The following is a 20,535-nucleotide window of genomic DNA, read 5'->3' on the forward strand; positions in this document are numbered from 1 at the left end:
CTCTGCTCCAGCATTACCTCTTCTCTCCTCAGGACCATGTATTCCTGACCCCATCTCTGGGAGGACAGCAATGGTGCTCAGGAGCCTTTTCAGGCTCCACCCCTGCACTCCAGGCATGCAGAGATCTTTTGGCAGCAGCCAACACTGCCATCACAGGCAAAACACATGCAAGGGAAGTGCAGAGCACACCTTGTGCTGGTGTGGCACCTACCTTCTCCCCTGGGGTCACCGAGATCCTCCAGACACAGTGGGAATAGGAGGGGTAGCCATTTGGAAAGCCAGGGGCTGAGAAATTCCCTGTTGAGTCCTGCAAGGTCTCTCCACAAGCTGCGGGAGACAGGGGAAAAAAAAACAGCAACAAGGAGTGACTCTCTGAAAGACATCAGGGTTTACCAAAATGTTTGCACATGGCTGCTGTGTGCAGGTTGGTGGCTGGTATCTAAGGATGTTCGTTCATGGTACTGGCCAAAGGTCATTGACCACCTGAGACCCTGCCAAAGGAGTGACGTGAAATTTGTCACAATTCCCAGGATAGAACATGATCAGTGCAAGGACACAGGCGAAACAGCTTTTAAAGAGGCACCCTTCTTCCTTCATCTTCCTTCCACACACCAGCACTTGCACATTTCAACCCTACTGAGGAATATCTTATCCACTAATCAAATGCAAAATATTAACCCCACCCTACCTCACAACACCAAGACTGCTGCCAGCCAATCTGTTTTCCCCTCATTACAAGCTGCTCAATGAAGTTTTCCTTAGTTACCATTGTTAAGTGTGTTTTTTCTGGGTTAAAACATCCTAACAAAAGCAGGGCAAGCCCCACTGCCCTCATGCTTCGGCTGTCCAGCACCTACCCTGCTGTCACACTGAGCAGGATAAAACGTGAGCACTGCAGCTCACTCTGCTCTCCACCTTGCCATTTTTGCGGCCTGCTGCAGCTGATGAAACGTAGATCCCAGAGCGACTTTTGGGAAGCAAGTAATATGCACGTGCATATGCTCCTTTAGGGAACCGCAGCTTCCAACATCTGGGAAAGCCATGACTACTGTAGTTCCTGCTCTCTGACCCAGGACGACTGAGCTGGAAGAAGGAGTGACCATCTACATCTGCAGAGCAGCTGTTGGCTAGGTGGGAGGATCACAAATATCAAAGCTCCCATTTTCTTCAGAGTGCTCACTAGACACATGCAAATACCTATCGCAAGGAGTGGGGACCTTGGTTTGCCTGCTTTCCAGTTGTTTTCCAGTTTCATAACCCGCTGATGTTATAAAGCTGCCCTTGACCTGCTACTTGGTTTCCTCAGTGATGGTAAGGCAGCTCCCAAAAATCCCTCGTTAAGTAGCAGTGCTTTGAAAGATCCGACAAGGCCGAACATCTGGCTCCCTTTCTCATGGAAATGCAAAGGGATGTTCCTCTGCCTGATGCTATCACACACTCACTAATTTTTCAGCCATGATTACATTTAGATGGGCGGGTCGGAAGTTGGAGGTGAAAAGAGACTGGTCCCATTCAAAAAGTTTAATAACTTCAAAAGGGGGAGAGGGAGTCACCTAGGCCAGAATTTCTTAATTTCCCTGAAGCAGTTTGATCCACAGCTTGACAGATCAGACTAGATGAACAATAGGCAGGGACACAAAAAGGGGTTTGCCCAACCAAAGGGCTCATAGGGGTGCTCTGGAAGGTGGAGTCACTCCTAGGAACAAGTTGGATGTATTTCAATGCACAGGTCAGCATGGGATCTGGCAAAGTGATTCCTGTCAGAAAAGCCAAAGGTATTTTAAACCACTAGAAAAAAAGCACCATTGAGCAAAACAGGCAGGTAAATGCACACATCTGACCCAGAGGAATGAAGAAAATAAATGAAAGATCAAAACCTCTACATTGCTCCTTCCTTCTCAAGCAGTTTTGAGCCCTGAGAACTCCCCCTACCATTATGCAACTACAAAGGAGCATCGCACAGCAAGTTTTAGTTTCAATTCTGCAAAAATAGCTAATATCCTCCCACATCTCCCAAAATGTTTGGCAGGTGATGCTGTCTGTATTCTTCAGGTGGGCAGACAGAGATGCTTGTAAAAGGTGATGACCTTCATGAACTGGAGAAGAAATCTGGACTTCTATTTGCAGAATAAATACACTTTCTTCCTTTCTACTTCTTGCAAAGATGCCTTGCCTGGTTATCTGTGTCAGAATCTGTTAGGATAATTCCAGCTCCCAGGATGCTCCTAGGACCCTCAACCAGGAAATGCATGCTGCCCCAGCAGATAAACCTCTCAAACAAGCTGAGCCCCAGCCATACTTATTCTGAGGACAGCAAGCCATTCTTCAGCTGATCCTCTGGCATCACCACTGGTCAGTGCATGGTCTGGAGTGGCCACCACCTTAGGATGGCTCTAGGAATGCCAACATCTGACAAGGTGTCCCAATAAAGAGGGGATTCCAACCCATAACTCACCAAGATAAATAAATGTTCTTTTTCTCTGCTCAAAAATCTATTTAAACAAATATGGAATGATAAGGAGAGCTCTAAATCACTGGGAACACATACTACATGACCATAACGACACAGGACAAAGAGAATTACCACCCTCAGCTGAACCACAGTGAAGGTTTCCGACAGCCCAGACTTAACTCTGCTAAGTGTAATTACACAGCTCCTGGCAAGACTGTGTAATTATGGAACAGGTACTAACATATCTATTACCAAACACTACTCTGCTAAAACATCATGAAAGGAGACCTAGCTAACCATCCAAACTGCAGAGGAAACTCTCCAGACACCCGGGGAGAGGCTGGCATGTCAGCGCAGAGGAGAGTGATTGCTCGCACGTGCAGGGGGAAGCACAATAATAACGAGCAACACATATTTGTGTGTAGAGCACAATCTCTTGCAGTGCACACCAAAAAGCAATAAAACTGTACTCCACTTAGTAGCAAAGAAGCCAACAGGTCCAATAAGACTAGTGTTTGGTACTTCTGGGATCCAAGAAACTGAGCTGAGTTGGTTTTTGCCCATGGTGAAGAGGCTGTTGCACACATAAGCAGCTAGAAAGGAACAGAGGCGAAAAGCAAAGAAGAAAAGGTGAATGCTTCAGAAGTCATTTGTAAATGAAGTAGTTGAGTGACAGGCACTTACTGCTCATCAGCTGGTTACTGGTACACTACATACTTTTTTGAAAATGCACAGAGAATTGGATGGGATGATATAATGCAGTACCATTCTCAATTTATAGTTTAACCATTCCTGCACAGTTAGCACACCCACACAGGCCTGTTTCCTTTAGCACAGCACAAGACAGCAGGACACGCTGTTTTAAAGTCTTTTGTAGAGACTATACTCATCAAATCCTCAACCACGCAGCCATAACAAATCTAGCATTTACTACTATGTAGCAGAATGCATCTTGCCTTCCAGAAATTCCTTCAGCAAATTTCATTTAGTTTCACCTGGCTTGGCACTAACTTTAACCCAGCAGGTATAAGCTTTGGGGAATTAAGAGCAATTTAAAACAGCAGGGTTTTAGAATGGAAAAGCTAAGCCAGCCCTAACTGTAGCAGCCACAAGAGCTCCAGTCTAATGAGCTGGAGAGCCCTGTTTCTTACAATAGACACAGCAGTTGTTCTGGCTCATACCAGTGCGTGTTTGTCACTCATCCTCCACCACGCTAGCTCTTTTGCGGGGGGGGGGGGGGGGCGGATTTTCTCAGGCATTCTCAGGTGGAGACTCTCTTTCTAAAAGGGAAACCATCTGCCATTCAACTTCTTGATGATGTTATTGCATTTTACCTAAAAATCCTCAGCTTGACTACTGAACAAAGTTGTCCTCAACCTAAAGTCTCCTTCAGACCCTGTTTGAACATACAACTTAAGTCCTTTGGTTTTGAACTCCTGTGCTTTGCATTTTGCAGAGAAAGAGAACTTTTCAAGCCACAGATTCAAATGGCAGCTAAAGATTTAATGTCACTAAATATACTCCACCCCTTCTCTTCAAATGCAACCTGTGTATAAATTTTGATGCATAGAAAAAAAGAAAACCAAACCAAAACAATAGTTATTTGAAGAAAATTTGTTTAGTAGGCTTAAAGCTCTAATCATTCTGCTGCCAAGTATGTTCTGAAGTGCAATAACCTCTGCTAAAGCTTTGAGGAAAAAAACTTAAAAAGTAGAAAAGTTCTACTTTGCAAGTAGAAAACTTGAGATTCAAAAGGGTCCTCATTTTAAAGAAAGTTGCTTTGTAGCTTTTAGTTTGACTTTAACCTCAGGCCAAAGTGGCTTTTCAGCTTGCCTTGAGAAATCTGAATCTGTAGTCGATGCTTCCAGCTATGGGAATGAAAAGCCTGCTTGGATTAAGTCTGACTCAATCAAAAAACATGGTGCAAGACATCCCTAATTTTTTTTTTTTTTTTTTTTTTAGCATTGAAACGAACCAATCCCTAAACTAATCCGTGAGATGATTTTCCAAGAACTACATCTTGTTCAACCAAAAGCAAATTAGAGAAAATTACAAGTGGTAAAAAGAAAAAAGAAAGTTAATTGGAACAAGCACACCTAAGAAAGTTATACCACTCGCTATAAGCTAAGCAGGGATCCCCAGACATCACAGACCCTGAAGTCCTCAGAATTTATTCTAGACCCTTATGAACCCATACTCTCTGACCTGTAGCTGGATACAGAGAAGTGGATTTGCACACCAGCTATCGACCATTTTCCATGGCCTCATGAATGGTTCACAGAGCAGTGCTAGCCAAACAGTCGCTTAAGATGTGACTCTGTATACTGGTAAAACTTATCCCTCCTCCTCACCCTCTCCCCTCTCTCTTGTGATATGCTTATTACAAGAGGATTAACCATTTATGATTATATTAGGTTTATGATCAAAGCCACTCTCAATTGGACCAATATGCTGGCCAGACCAACCCATTTAGATAAACTCCTGGGCCATGCTTGCAAAACCCCTTTTTTTCCTCCCTGCATTACTACAAATGTTACAGAGTCATTCTGCAAAATCAGGGCAGCGCTCTCATTCTCCAATATCTTCTCATGGATGTTTCATTACCTGCAGAAATTCAACAGAGCTTGTTAAATTTTCTACCTCCAAGTATCACACCTTGCATGCTATCTCCCTTCTCAGTCGCTGCAGTCCATGCCACAGGCACCAGACTGGGTGTCACCTTTGCTTGAAGCCTCTTTTTACATCCTCACATTCAACCTGTCCTTAAGTCCGGCAGATTGCTTCTCTGAAATCTGGTTTTCTCTATTAACGTATTCGGCTAAAACTGTTGCATAAACCGTCACTGTCTAACATCTCCACTTTAAAAGGATCCTTTTGTTCTGATGGGTAACTTTAGTCTCCCAGTCATATCTGTGACCCCAATGCTCTTTTTGCCAATCTTTTCAGACCCCACACAAAGCAGGACCCAGACTATTGGTCTTTAGTATGTCACACACATGGAGATGGGTTCTCTGTCAAAGCTGTTCCCAGTCTATCAACCTTTGGCAGCAGAAAGAGTGATACAGCCCTCCTCTGAACAGCCCAAAGCACCAGCTTCCAGCACCTGGTTGTTTCACAAATCAGCGTCTTTGAGCTTTCTTCTGTGTTGTCTTCCAAGCCTCAGTGCCACATGCCATAATCACAGAGATATACTTATGGTTTCCTTAAGGGTCATCTCTGGGACAACAACTATAGAAATAACTCAGGAGAAGTTTGAAGGTTGGTGTGTAGTGACTCCAGTCTACCAGATAACCATCTGCCACTTTGCTAGCTCCTAGTCCCCACTCTGTCCATGGTCTTGCACATCAATTTCATTTCCTATGAACAGAGCCTACACTGGACCAACCTGAAGCCCTAAACCAAACCGGAATACCAGCAAAATACTAACAGGAGACGCATGTTAGGCAAGTTCAATTCTCCCACAGCTCCAGTCTGAAGCATTTGATGGTCTAACTTTCCTAATTCTCTTTCATCAAAGGGATAGTTAAGGTGCTCTTGAACTCCAATGCCTTCCAGATAAACCATGTGTCTACAATAAAGCTGGAGCCATCTCCACAAGCCATATTTACCTGGGCATTTGTACAACTTCCTCGCCTGAGCGATGTCCCCCTGACTCAGGCGAATACGCTGACCAATAGTTGGCCGGACCCCGTTATCATCACGACGGGGAAGGATGGTGTCGAGGAAAACCCCTCTAAAGGGAAGAACAGAGAGACAAAAAGCAGTGAAGTAGGGAAAGCGACATGATGCACAGAAAGTCATCCTGGCAGGCCTCCCACACCATCCCCTTGACCATATATCCCATGCTAACAAGCAAGAGTAATGCAGATTGTGGTAACTGCATGTCTTGAGGTGGCCTTCTCGCTATAGCAGATAGCTTCCAAAGATAGCAAGTCTGCCAAGCCAGTAAATTCCTCATTTGATATATCAAGATTGCTGCTGCCTTTGTTTGAGTATAGACACATTCCTTGCCATAAATCAGAAAAGGCAATGAAATGTTCTTGCAGAAGGTTCATGGCACATCTGGCTCAGCAGGAGTACAGAGTGGACACTTAAGCCAAATTTGCAGAGGGAAGGGGAGTTTGTTCAGTAGCAGATGGGGCTGGGCTGGCAGTGACTGCAGTTGCCACAGACAAGAGAAAAAGATCAAGCGCTCTACCTTGCTTCTGCATGAGTTTCCAAGCTAATAACTGCACTTGTCTCTGCCTCTTTTTCCTCACTACTACTTCTTCCATGTGGTACTTCATACTCAGGAGTTCTCTACTGCGCTTCTGATCTCAGTCCAGTAAAGGATTTAAGCTCAGGCCTCGCTTCCATCAAAATGCAAAGTCCGTGCATCCAAGCAAGAGCTTGCATGCAAGAGAGACCCCAAGGCAGCATTAAGACTGCAGGGCTAAAGAGGGAGGGAGGAATCAGAAACCTGAACTCCAAGTTGGTAAAGTCCAAGCTCTCGTGGCCAGGCTGTCCCCTTGCAGGAACCATTTCACTGCACCCCCGAATGCTTAACGGGCTTGGAGGTGCCAAGGATAACAGTGAGCTTAAAACTTCAGCATCAGCTCAGTGAGGCAGGCTTCTCTTTCTGAAGGACAGGATACAACTGTCTGTAGAATCCAATGGGAAATCAGGGCAGAAGCAATAATTTTAGTGCTGCCTAGTCCTGATACAAGAGTCTTCAAGTATGGGTTAAGCTCTAAGTACACAAGTAATTCTGTTCATTGAGCTGCTCAGCTGCATAAGAGCCTTGGGAAGGAGTCTGAGAGGGTTTTTTTTTTTGCATTGGTTTAATTTTAAATAAATACTGCAAGCAGAGTATTTGGATCACAGCTGTCCAGAGCTGCAGTCAGTATTCTTTAACAGAAAGTATCATTCTATTAAACATATTTTGTGGGGGAAAATTATTTTGTAAATATTCAGACTGAAGAAAGAAATAGAGGGGCAGGAATTTAATCTGTTTTAAAAACTGGAATCAACTCTTGCATGGGGTATGTTGGTTTTTTTCAGTGGTAGGAAAATTCCTGATCAGCACCAAAATCAGTATTTACAAGCTCTGAGGTGAGCCCATCAAATTTTGATTAGCAAATTCAGGCTGGCATTCTACATGCGAGCTGCATGCCTCTGGCTGAATTTATTTAAGTTTATGTACCGAAAATAAATCCTCCAATTCCAGAAATACCACGAACAGAGAAACAGGTTGGTTTGCTCACAGTAGGTTTTCAAGCCTCTTCAGGAGTTCACAGAAGAACTCGGCATTTGGCAGGGACATACCTCTGTGGCCAGTGAAATGTTTTATGCAGATCTCCAGGCTCAACCAGGGATGAATGACAATGTTTAATAGAGAAACACCACTTGCACATGCAAACTTTTGATTCTTTTTCCCATTCCAGCCCTCACGACTACATACTCACAGCCCCCAGCCTTCCGCACACAGCATACACCTAGGGTATTGCTTACACAATGCAAACAACCCACAGCTTCAAATTACCCTTTATTACCTGCCAAACACATTTTTCTTTCAGAAGGCTGTACCCTAGGTTGGGGCAGTAAGATTTCTGGTTTTGCTTTTTCCACCAACTGAACTTTTTACTCCCTTCACATACATTGCTAAACGTCACTGCAAATTAGGAGGCAGTAAGTATAGTTTCTCTCATTTTACAAACAAAGGAACTGAGAACAGAGGAGAGTCTTTCTGGCCTAAACCACACAGGTCCCAGCAGTCCCATGCTGTCCACCCAAACCCCATCTGCTTAACAACACTTATGATGTTAAGTTGTACGTTTGGTGAGTGTCTCTAAGAGCACCAATACTTTGGCTCACAAATTAATAAACACCAAGCAGACATCGTTAAACGGAGCAGCTCAGGAGCTCTAACACCAGAACTATTCTTGAATAAGACGCCTAACCTCTCCTCCCAGAGGTAGGGAAAGAACCCAGGAATCCTGGATGCCCCATTCCCCTGCTGTCCAGGCATGGGCAGAACATGCATTAGCTGCCCAATGCAGCAGTAAGTCAAGCACAACAACCCACCATTTCTACCAGCTAAGAACAAGAGAGTTTGAGAAGAGACACTCTCAAGAGTCATTAGCATCTGCATAGTACCCTGAATGTGTAGCGTGTCATGGAAACATTATGAAATTATCAACCGATCTCAAGAAAAGCTGAACATTCACTGTCCCATCTGAGGGCAATAGATACAGGTGCTTAAATACCACTCAAGGAAGCAGATACTCATGGCAGGTTAAGCACTCAGCTGCGGGCAGCTACATTTTGTCCCAACTCTGTATTTATATCCCCATGTGCAGAAGAGAGACAACATAACTCTACTTCACACAGTAAAAGCTGTGGAGGATGTGTATACGTCTCGTGCAGGATTAGGATGGTGTGTTGCAAACGCATCAAGAATATGCGCCTTGACATGCAGGTAGTGCTACCTGCACCCTGATTTGAACACAAGCTTTGCAGAGGTCATGTTTTGTAACTCCAGGCTGCGCTGCCATGTCAGCTAGCAAGAGGCTTAGTGAATTAAGGTAACCCGCTATTTGCTTAGGGCTCTGTGGAGGTTTAAACTTTCTTATCGCTAAGCTGCCATTTATGGGTCTTGACAGCTGTAAAAGAAATTGTTTAATGAGACGGCAATATTCAATTTTATCTGCTGCCATGTCTGTAAGGAATGCACCAGGAAATCAGAGCCTGCAGCCACACTCTGCAAAACAGGCAACATTCTGACACAGACAAGAACAGAAATTCCCATGGTAAAAACCCGTTACTGCTGTCATTACAGTCTCTTGGGCCATACTCCTATTCCTACTAGCCACAGATGCAAATGAGAAGTATGTTTCGCTGTGAACTGAAAATGGGGAGTGACTCCTACAGCAATTTTCAAAAGCACCACTGGAAACAATTTCCACTGCTAGGACTCATTGTGTCTCAGAAAAACTGTCCCTTTCTGTCCTAGGTACAAAGTTTAGAATAAAAAGGGCCCAAGATTTGTAGCAGCATTTGACCATGGCAAACACCATATGATTTGCTATCATCAGCATTCACAGGAGTTACAAACAACAAGGTTGTGCTAAGTGCCACGTAAGAGTTGCTTCAAGACAATAAGTCACAGACGTGGCTCTGTGTCCTTCACCTCCTCCTCACATACACACGCCAGCTCCGCTGGTGGGGTGCTCATACCGTCTTTTTCCTATGTGGACTTTCTGGTGTCTGCTAATGTATTAACACACCCACTATAGCCCTTCCCTCGCATGGTCATGCAGGGGCTCTCTCCCATTCCTAGCCACTGATCTTAATGAAACTTGCTGGAACTTAATATCTTCACAGGCTCTATGCTTTTGTCAGTTTGGGTTGCAATCGGCCAGCACTCACAAAACTCAATAAGGTGGGAAGGAGACATGCATACACTCACAAATCTCTACTGATTGGTCAAAGTAAGCATCGTTCCCTTAGGGGAGCAGATGTCAAGACAGGTCTTGGTAAAGTAAAAGCCTGTTCCCAGCACTGCCTATTTACGGTGAGAGCACAATCAGCCCACAGAGGCACTTAGTGCTCAGTTCAATTACGGCACAAAGACTGCTACTGGGGTGAGGGTGGGTCACAGAGACAAAGGGCTTAAAGAAAACAGACTTAAAAATCCTATTAAGCACCAATTTAAATTTAGAAGGACTCTTGCCATTTTTATCCCTTTTTGGCCCAGCAGTGTTCTGAAGGACCCTGGTTTTCAAGAGACACAGTCTCAAAGGCATCCACAATATAAATGGCAGTAATAACTTAATCCTGCTTTTGTGCAAGACAATTCTAACCATTTAGAGTCTAGCAAATGCTGGAAGGGTCCAGCAGATGCCTCAAGGGAAGAAAAATTGTTTGCTTTGGGTATCTGATCCAAAGAAATCTCCGAAGGCTGCAAAGCACCCTGGCCCAGGCACCATCTCCTCCTGCCTGAACAAGCCGCATTTCAGCAAGTTTGATAATTTTCCCCTGGTTGACATGAAGCTTCAGAAACAAAAGCACAAAACAATAGGCTTGGCATTTCCATACAACTGGGTAGTAAGAAAATTTAAAAAGCCAAAAGACACCTTTAATTTTTGCAACAAAAGTTCTCAAGAGTATGAATATTTGCGCTCTGCCTTCCATCCCCTTTACTCATGGTATGTAGTGAAGGAAAGCTCTTGGGAAGGAGCAATAGTGGGATCTATGCAAAAAACTTCAAATAATGCAGCAAAATGAAGCCGGTCATCCAGTAACTCTCATTCCAAATCCAGGACATAACTAACTATGTTCATTTCACCTCTCTATCCAGTAGAGCTGTCTGATCAGAAAATGGGCTCCATCTGGAGGGATGAGTTTGGAGTCAAGGACAAATAGCCTACACAGAAATGGGCCAATTAGTTGGGACAGGGACAGGAACAGGACTGAAAACGTCGTCATGAAGAACGCAGTCGCACAGAATCACAGAGCTGCAGAGGCCATGATGTAAAGCACATGCATAAATGGTTAAAGAAATACCCAGGTAATTTAAGATCACAATCCAGAGTTTAAATTCTCCCTCAGCAAAGTTGCTAGGGACTCTGAAAGCAATATTGTGACTCCAAAGCATGAGCTGGACAATCAACAGATTCAAAGCTGGTTTTAGCATTACCCTCCTTGCATGTGGGCAGATACGCGCACACATATATACGTGCTGCCTGAGAAGGTTGGAAAACATGTTAACATGGCTTTGGAAGGTCTCTGAGATTATCAGCACTGGGTGAATATAGTGGGGAGGGGAAAACAGGAGTCTGCCATACTTCTCTTGACCCACCTTGCTTTTTCAAATATTTTTCAAGCTTTCCAATGCAGCAGAGCTCACTGCAACTGCCACATACCTTGGCAACAGATCACAGGTCTCCTTCTAGGCTCCATGTATCCCACAGAGCCAATCACAACTACTGAAAATAGTCCTAAGGACATGTAACCTTGGATTATCACCTGGAGAATGTATTCCTAGCATAGTGCATGATGCTGTCGAAGTCATAGGTCTCTCCCAGTGAGTTCACTTCCCCAGCTTCCATCTTTAAAAAGTTGTACTCCTGACCTGTGTTGCCAAACAAAAAAGGGAAAAAAATAAATCACTTAAAGAAAAAAAGGTCTTCAACCACTGCGAGCCTAGAATGAAAGGGATATACTCCCATGTTCCAACAATTTCAGCTGGACATCCAAAAATCTCTATTCACCCAACTATTTTGACTCTTATTCTAGGCAAGGACTAGCAATATTTCTTCTTCTCCATCCCAGCTCACAAACCACTAGGGTTTTCCATAAATCCAGCAAGAAAGGTTTCCACCCACCCAAAAGCCAGGTGGAATAAACTGGAGTGCTATTTTACCTTGCTGTATGTTTTCTCTGATGATTGTGACATGCTGATCCCTGTCAGGCCGTGTGTGCTCATGCCAGAAACCCACCACGTGACCCAGCTCATGAGCCACAATACCAAACTTGTCACAGTTCTTTCCAATGGATATAGCCTGAGGGCCCCCTCCTCGGCGACCCACGTATGAACAACATCTGGAAAAGAAAACCCACAAACCCATGCAGCACATCAGTGAATTGAAGAAGTCTGAGACATAGGAATAGAAGATGGCATCTGGCAGTGTCCAGGACAGCCCAAAGTTGCATCCAGTATATGTACTTACATGTATGTGTGTGTCCATGTATAAAGGAAACATGTAAGTGCATATCTGTAAAAATGCACATATATATATATATACACACACACTTAAGTGTTACCTCAGGAAAAAGAATCCAGAAAGACTTAGCACCTTCTTCTGAGCAAATACTAAATTATCCTGGCAATCCTTACTAGAAGTGACGAGATGCATTTCTGTGACAGATTCCCCCATGTAGCCATTGGTCTATTCTGACCAGAGCTAGACATACAAAACCATTTGTCGATGAAAGGGATGTTTGCAACACAGATAGCTGCAGGGAATCAGTGTCACTTACCCACACGTTCTGTATGTGAACACAATGAAACTCTCTTCATCAGTTCTCTCCACAAATGTCACACAAGTGTGCTTCTCCCAGTGCCTCATTGCTTGCTTAAAGATAGCTCTTTGGGTTCCTGAAAAAGAAATCCAAGAAGAGCAAACAGTGAAGGCCTGGCTCTCAGGAAAATCTCTAATGGACTTCATCTGGATAGGAGAATAGTCAATCTTTCCAACAGTCAATCTTATACCTGTAGACACTTCCAGGAATCTGAGACCCACTTCCAACTATAGGGCTAACTTGCTGTGTCATCCTTTTCTCTCCTTGTGCTTGATGAATTAATTGCTCTAATTAAACAGGTAGCAAACTTGGTTAAGCACATCAATATTTCTGCATATGAGAAATGTCACCTCACTAGGTAAAGGTCATTCTGGCAGAGCTGCTGGGTGTTCTGATCTGCACACCAGCTACTCAGTGGTGTGCCAAATTTGCTCTCATGATGCAATGTAACATGACCACATGCATCTTTCAAGACCCAGGAATCTCATGAGTGCTACGGATGCTTCTCAAAACTAAGGCAAAGCTGTTGTCAGGTAGTTTATCTTTAAAATTAGAAGCAAAAACTATATAAGAGCTAGAAGCAGTCTCAGGGCAGTGTAAGAAGGTGTAGAGATACACTGCTGCTCTGTGCTTGAACTGAGGGACAGCTCAGGACTTGAGCAGAGACACCTGAGACGTAGAGTATTATGCCTGTCTTGCACTAGCAAGATGACAGGCTACAGAATGTCCCCTCCCCAGGGAGCAGGGTACCTCCAGTAGTCACTCAGCAGCATCCAGAACAGTCATACAGAAAGCAAGGAAGCAATGCCCCAGAGAGGTACACAGCCTCAGGAGGCTTCCCTACAGTACTGCCTTTCCAGCATAGCCTCTGGTACGCACAGGGCTGCAGAGCAAGCTGCCACTCTCAAGAGGGACTGGAGAGTGGAGAAAGGCCAGAAGTACATCAGAAAGGCACGAGGAATACAGAGAGGAGCTCCAGGGTGGGATTAAGCTGAGGCAAAACACCAAGCTGAACGCAAGAGAACTATGCTATGGCAAGAGCTGCTTCTTACAGAATCACCCAAATGGAAAGATGGTGTTACCTACTCTGGACTGGTTAGGGCAGTGGGACACGTGTAACGCAGAAAAGACTCTCTCATCAGACCCTGAGGGATGGGGAAGGCTGTTCTCTGACAAATGTGGGGGCACAGCTGTGGCTAGCAGGCTACTAAACATCCTGCCAGGTTGCACGAGCCCCTCCCTTTGTAGGAGGTGAACAGACCCTTCCACGGGGGCTTCACAGACTCCTGGCAGCATTCTGGGTTCTGGGACAAAGTACACCATAGGAGCCCAAGGAAATAAGGTCTGCTGGATCTAAGTGGGAGATGGCGGAGGCAGCCTGGGGGAGACAGGAAGGAGCCAGCTCCAGTGAGGCACAGAGCCTTTTCATCCATGAGTCAAGACGACCAGTCCCATGGGGAACCACTGAGCTACGGAGAGGTGACATCAGAGCAAGTTGTCTGTCTGCTTCGCATGAGAGACTTGCAAGAGATCTGCTGCACCCCAAGAGACACTTCAGTTTGGACAGTGCCCAGGAGATGCTATAAAGATCCTAAAAGGGATACTTTGGAGAGCTCCCCATCCACCATGGCACACAGCTCACTGCTCCTCTCCCTCACACACCTACAGGAGACCCTGAAGTTCCGTGCCCAGAAATCAGCAGGTCAGGAAGCAGAGTGCACAGGGAAAGCTCTCTGAGTAGGGATTCAGAAAGCAACCCAGGGTACTTCTGCTCCTGCTCTTCTAACAGCAGAGAGGATCCCTTTCTGGAAACACAGGGGGTGAGCATGGCTTACAGGTGCTGGCCCCTGAAGCAATCAAGAAAAGTGACCAAGTCACCCATTTACTTCTTGGACCCCAAGAGAAGAACCATCTCACTGCACACTTCAGTCTCAGGCTTCCACAGTGCACAATTCCTTGTGCAACCACATGCCCACCCCACCTCAGCAGAGAGCTCCTAAGGACCTGAGGCATTTCTGGGAGAACTGCTCCCGAGATCTCCCACACATTTTGAGACACTCCTCCCTGAGCAAACAGAGAGCAATGTTTTCACTACTGACCAGTGAAATTTCCTCCGATCACATAGGGGATGACACCCCCTGGCCAGATCCTTTCAGCCCTGGATGTGGTTGCCCTGCGCACTCTGGGAGAGGAGTGTGTATCCATCCCAGACTCATCTTTATAGTCCTTCCTCTTCGGTCCCCTCACAAGCGTTGTGTCCTGCCTGCCGTCTGCAAGACAGAGTGGCAACACTGTTTAAATCCTCTTTAGTTCCACATGCAGCCCTCAGGTAATACCCTGGAGCTTCAGAAAAAGAAAAACAGAAAAAGAAAGATGTTAATCCAAACCAGAAGCCATAGCCAGATTTGCCAGTGATTTGTTTGGGACTTAGAGACAGTTAATCTGTAGCAACCTGGCCCTTCTTGTCTTGAAGCCTCCATACGCACTATGCCAAACCTATTCTCCCAGAAAGGTGTAAAGGGATACCCCTCCTGTCTCTAGCCACCCACATTCTCCAACAGCAACTTCATAGATGGGGACACAGTACTTAAACAAGGGGAGAGGGATGGGGGTGGGGGGTGTGTCAGACAAACCCAGATGTCACTGTATATTCTCAACCTGCCCCACTCATCCAGATCTGCAGAGAAAGGTTTGTTCTATCAGGGCTAGCTTCACAACAGCAACAACTACTCATTTGAGTTGGCCTTGGAAGAAGAGGACAGACGCCTTAGACTGAAACCTATACTCAAGGCTGAAAAGTATTACATAAAAGTGTTTGTTTTCACATGCTAGGTCTTTGGTGGTTTGGAAATATATACAGATCAGTCTCTGCTGGAGAAGGGATGCTAGGGCTGGAAAAGCTGAGGCATTCTATACTTAGCACACATCTCCATCCATGCTGAATCTCTTCTTTTTAATGAAAAGGAGCAAAAATACAAAAGGGAAAACAGAACATATGTCTCATTTCTTGCTAAAAAGGCAAAGGAGCCCTGGCTGTGTGGTGCTCGGTGCTGGCCGTAAAAGCTGCCTGAGGATTCATATAGGCTTCTAGGCAGACCCTGTACCTTGCCCTGCAACTGTGCTGCTGCAGCTCTGCTCAGATACTGGTTATGCCTACATGAGTTGCACTTTTAATGTGGTGTGGGTCTGACCCCGCACAAAATATCCTCCATTCAGAGCTACCTGTCTGATCACTCCCCTGTTTGCTGTGCCATGAGTGATCCAAATTCTCAAAGCAGCCATAGTCCAGCTAGGCTTTACTAGCATGTGTAAGGACTGCGTAGACACCACTTCTTAGATAACCTTGTATCGCGCAGCCAACACATGAGCTGGACTTGGGCAAGGGAATAATAGAGTACAGGAGTTGCTACACCTGCAGAGAGTACTGGCCTAAAGGGTCACACCAAGGGGAACTCCCTTCTCACCTTGAGAGGCAGCACTGCTGGGGGTGGCTTCTGAGTGCTTGTGGACCTCTCTGAAACTCCAAGAGGAGGGATCTAAGCTCCAGGTGTGGTCTTGTGGTTCATATGGAAATCAGCAAGACCTGCTACAGCATTGCTTCCCAAGTCAGGGACATGGGCTGCCAGGTTATGAAAAAGCACAAACCCTGCTGAGACCTTCCTCCAGTGACTAGAGGGGCTGCTGAGAGCCTCTTCTCCCATTCATCCCTCCAGCGGAAGCAGCGGTAAGCCTTGACCACTACTGTCAAGGCTGAGGGGATCAAAACAATGGGAAGGAAATTAAGGCAGTGCAGGGGGATTGAAGGAATGAACTTCAAACCCTCCCTCCTGCTTCACCAGGTCCAGCCCTTCCTGCTGAAGGCCTTGCTCTGAGCTGCAGGACAAAGCTGGGAATTTGCCTTTTGTTCCTCTTCCTCCTGAGCACCTCCCTGGCATGCTGGCTGCACCTGGCATTTCAGAAGCTGCCCCATCCCCAAGCCAAGCCAGCTGCTGAACCCTGGAAGGCAGATGCTCCGAGGTTGGGGGTTCCCCCAATGAAAAAAGAACCACCCTCCCCTTCTTTGCATACACCTATTCCACAGCGGTACTGCTGCAGCTTTACAAGGGCCACGGCTGAAAGAAGGGAGAGGGTCTTGAGACAAGTAGTCTTGTGGACAACTGTCTCCCAGTCACAAACTGCTCCTGGGGCTGCCCAAAATCTCCGTGGATTTGCACACAGACAGGTCCTGCCAGCAAAGCCAAGTGAGGAGCCATCTGCCCCACACTCTCCTGTGCCTGGTGCAGTAGGAGTTCTGCATAGAGGACCCTGGGTCCACACTTCTGTGCCATCAATGCTTCCATTCCTTGTCAGCAACACACCTTCTTGGGTGAATTCTCCACACCAGTCCTGCAACAGCTCTTGACTGCTCCTAATTCCTGCTACAATCTTTTGCCTTTAACAACTTAAATTTGCAGTGGGTGCTTGGAGACACCTGACACACCCCCCTAGCAGCAACCTGGGGAAAGCAGGCACCAGATGCCGTATCACCAGGGGACAGAAGAAATCTGGACAGCATGCTTGAAGAGGCACTGCTTACAGTCACTGCCAAGTTGCATGTATGGAGAGGGTTTCTTCAGTGAAAAAAAAAGCCATGCAGCCTTTCTAATGCTTAGTCTACCTGGACATAACCTCTCTTACTGACTTGTACTATTGCTAAGCCTGGGGCAACTGAGATCCTTTCTAAAATCCCCCCCTCCCTCCAGGATGAACAACACTCAGAGGTTTCTGCACACCAGCTGTGGGTGGGAGACTCTTGACACTGCCCACAGCCCAGGCAGCACTCTGCATCTGCAACATGCCATGAAACAGTCCCTGCTGCTCTCTGAAACTCACTGGGGAGTCTCCTAGCCTCATCTGGACAGCAGAGACAGCCCAGCTTTACGCCAACAGCAGCACCACCCCGTCCACGTGGAAACAGGCCACCAGAAGCACCAACACAGCTTTGCAAGCAGAAGCACCTTCCTCAAGTGCTCTTGCCCACTGCTCCACTGCCTCAGGCCTGCCACCAGCTCAGGAGACATAAGCAGCTCCGATGCGGGAATACAGCACTGGGCTATGAACACAGCAGCCATGAGTGCAAATGTCTCCCCCCCCTCCCCGCCCCGCTCGACTGACCTGCTGCGTGGTATCTCTGCCTCAGTGCCTCTGTCTATCCATGGGAAACAACAGTCCCTCCTGCACACAGTGGGTTGCAAACATCTTGTATAGAACAGGGCAACCCTGTGGGAATGCCTGTAAGATCACAGGTCTGGACTGATCCCGTAAGCAATACCTTACCTACATCAGTGGGAGAAGCCAACTGCAAAACTTGGCCTGGGTGATAGCCCTCTTTCAGGGGAACAGAAGCTTAAAGTGGTGTAGCTGAAACATCCTTACAGCAAGGAGCAGCCAGCTAGCATTACACTCTCTGTCTTGGAGTAAAATGTTTTTGCTGTCCTGGTGACAGTCATGGCTACCTGTATGTACTGGGTCTGGCTGGGATGGAGTTAACTTTCCTCATGGCAGCCCGTAAGGTACTATGCTTTGGATATGAGTAAAACAGTGTTGATAACACACCAATGTTCAGGCTGTTGCTGAAAAGTGCTTGCATAGCATCAAGGCTTCCTTTTTCTCACTCTGCTGAGTCCTGTCCACTCCCCAAGCCAGTAGACATGAGATAGGCAAGAAGCTGGGAGAGGATGCAGCTGGGATAGCTGACCCAAATTGGCCAAATGGATACCCCATACCATATGTCATTATGCTCAGCAATAAAATCTGCAGGGTTTTGTCTCCCAAGGTAGCCATTGCTCAGAAACTGACTGGACATCAGTCTGCTTGTGGATGGGGGTGAGCAATTGCCTTTATATCACTTGGGTTTGGTTTTTTTCTCTCTTTCTTTCACTTATTAAACTGTCTTTATCTCAACCAATTAGTTTTCTCACTTTTTCTTTTCCTGGTCTCTCACCTATCCTGCTGGAGGAGGGGGATAGTGACCAAGCAGCTGTGTGAGTGCTTGGCTGCTGGCTGGGGTCAACCCACCACACTATACAAGGCAAACCCACCCTTGCAGAGAGTCCACCAACAGCAACAAATGCAGACACCTGGGCACGTCTGGTCTCCTAGGCACGGAGGCACACACATGTACACAGGACAAAACATGGTTTTACAGGGGATAAAAAAGTAAATAAAAGATACCCAAAGGTCTGGGTGGGGTACCACATTACCCTTTTTAACTGCTTTGTTACTACGATCAGTTGAAGTGGCGTTCTCACTTGACACAAGAGAATGTTCTCCCAGGCCTCCTGCAAAGGAAAAGAAGAGCAGAGACACATCTCCTGGTGAGTTGGCTGGCAGAACTCTGACATGGGAAGGACAGCAGCTATCAGTGATGCCATTTGGGGGTCTGCTGGCCACAGAAGCTGGCTACTTTCCCCTTACAGGGAGCAGGGACTAAGAGCCTGACAAAGCTGGGCTTTTTCCCTAGGTTTGTTCCTAGCCTACAGTGACACCTTGCAACTCATTACCATCCTGTGCCTTAGTTTCCCCATATACTGAATAGGCAGAAAGTCTCTTCTAGGAAGGCTAATTCCACAGAGACTTACTGAGAATAGGAGCTATACAAGGAAGATGGTAGCAATAGTACCACTATTAAATCTCAAACTAAAAAACATACACTGTCAAGGTAAAGAATGATCTACATTCAGACAAATACACTCTTATCAACTCTTATACATCTGGCCTGAATTCAGCTTAATCTGAAAATAAAAGTCCTTCTCTGTGATGCTAATACCCACTAGCTACCAAAGCAGGAAGAATTATGATGTTAGCTCCTGGGTATTTCTTGTGCTTCACCCAGCGCCAGCTACCCCTTTCTTGGAACAGCACTACCAAGCACAGGGAGGTCCCCAGCTTGTCCATGGAGATGGCTCCCTTCAGCTCAGTCACCAAAACAAAACTGGTTGGTCCCACTTTGAGTGCGTCCCTGCCTGGCTTTCCTATTTCCTCATGGAAAACCAACTCATGATGTTCCCATGATGTTGAAGACACCAACGTGTTGGGGGAGGGATTTGACTGCTTGACGTCACAGCTATTGGGCACAGAAACCACAGCAGTTCCATGGCATCTTTGTACCAGCACTGTGCCTAACCCTCTCCTTTCCTCCAGACAGCACTGCTGCTTCCTCTCCCCACCAGTGTGCTATAGCAGAGCACTGCTGGCAGCAGGGTGCAGGGGCTGGAGAAACGACTCCACCAGGTTAGGCTGTCCAGCACTCCAGGAGGGCTGAGGGGGCTCAGTGCATCCAGAATCCTCTACCATAAGATGAAGACTCAGGGAGAGATCCTAGCTCCCCAGAAAAGTCACATCACTAGGGAATGGAGACAGAGGCCCCTTGTCTATAGCCCCTACTGATCTTTTGACCATTAAGGTACCACAATACTTGGCAATAGCGCAGTACTTGATTTTATTTTTTCTGATGTATGATGTAGAAATAGGATCTTCCCTCAATACTGAATCCATTCTGCCACAGAAAAAGATTTAAAATGTCACCCAGTGCCAGAAACTGATTTAAAACAAATAATAACTTGTTCACACTTCTGTTCCAAAGGACTTCAGAATAGTTCTGCCCACTATAAAGGAAAATACCAACTGGGCAAACTCACCTGTGCTGCAGGAAGCAAACTGAGATCTCCCTCCCTTACACAATGTTACCACTAAAGTCTGATTTCTATAAGCATCATTATGTCCACCCTGGTACCTACAATCCTAAGGTCTACAGATCACCCTCCCATGAGCAGCATGGAAGAGAAAAATCACAACCATGTAACACAGGAGAAGGACTGAGTTCCACTTCATATTCATTCGGCTACTGGGTTAGCAAGGTGCCAGACGCAGTGAAGTTCTGAATGCTCACAGGCAGCTCAGGGATAATTGCTTTAATCAAAGCAGTTTTCAGAGCACTGGAAAGACCCTGAATTACGCATCTTCTGTCTTGATTTTGTAAC

At 46.1% G+C, this 20,535-nt stretch overlaps 1 protein-coding gene across 5 annotated transcripts in view; it reads right to left on the minus strand.

Moving 5' to 3' along the window:
- The window catches only part of TLL2 (tolloid like 2), a 99,858-nt gene that overhangs the window by 24,215 nt on the left and 55,108 nt on the right, over nt 1-20,535 (minus strand). For 3 of the 5 annotated variants that reach the window (XM_052799806.1, XM_052799803.1, XM_052799805.1), the window contains exons 3-9: nt 18,757-18,834; nt 14,614-14,784; nt 12,473-12,590; nt 11,856-12,034; nt 11,459-11,564; nt 6,061-6,185; nt 212-327 (exon numbers count right to left, since the gene is read on the minus strand). In XM_052799806.1, the coding sequence (XP_052655766.1) occupies nt 212-327; nt 6,061-6,185; nt 11,459-11,564; nt 11,856-12,034; nt 12,473-12,590; nt 14,614-14,784; nt 18,757-18,834 (893 nt within the window). Of the gene's footprint in view, nt 1-211; nt 328-6,060; nt 6,186-7,695; nt 7,795-11,445; nt 11,565-11,855; nt 12,035-12,472; nt 12,591-14,613; nt 14,785-18,756; nt 18,835-20,535 lie in introns of those variants that run through there. The other 2 variants (XM_052799807.1, XM_052799808.1) reach the window with 2 other exon arrangements.

The sequence above is a fragment of the Harpia harpyja genome, chromosome 10 (genome assembly GCF_026419915.1).
Source record: "Harpia harpyja isolate bHarHar1 chromosome 10, bHarHar1 primary haplotype, whole genome shotgun sequence".
NCBI lineage: Eukaryota > Metazoa > Chordata > Aves > Accipitriformes > Accipitridae > Harpia > Harpia harpyja.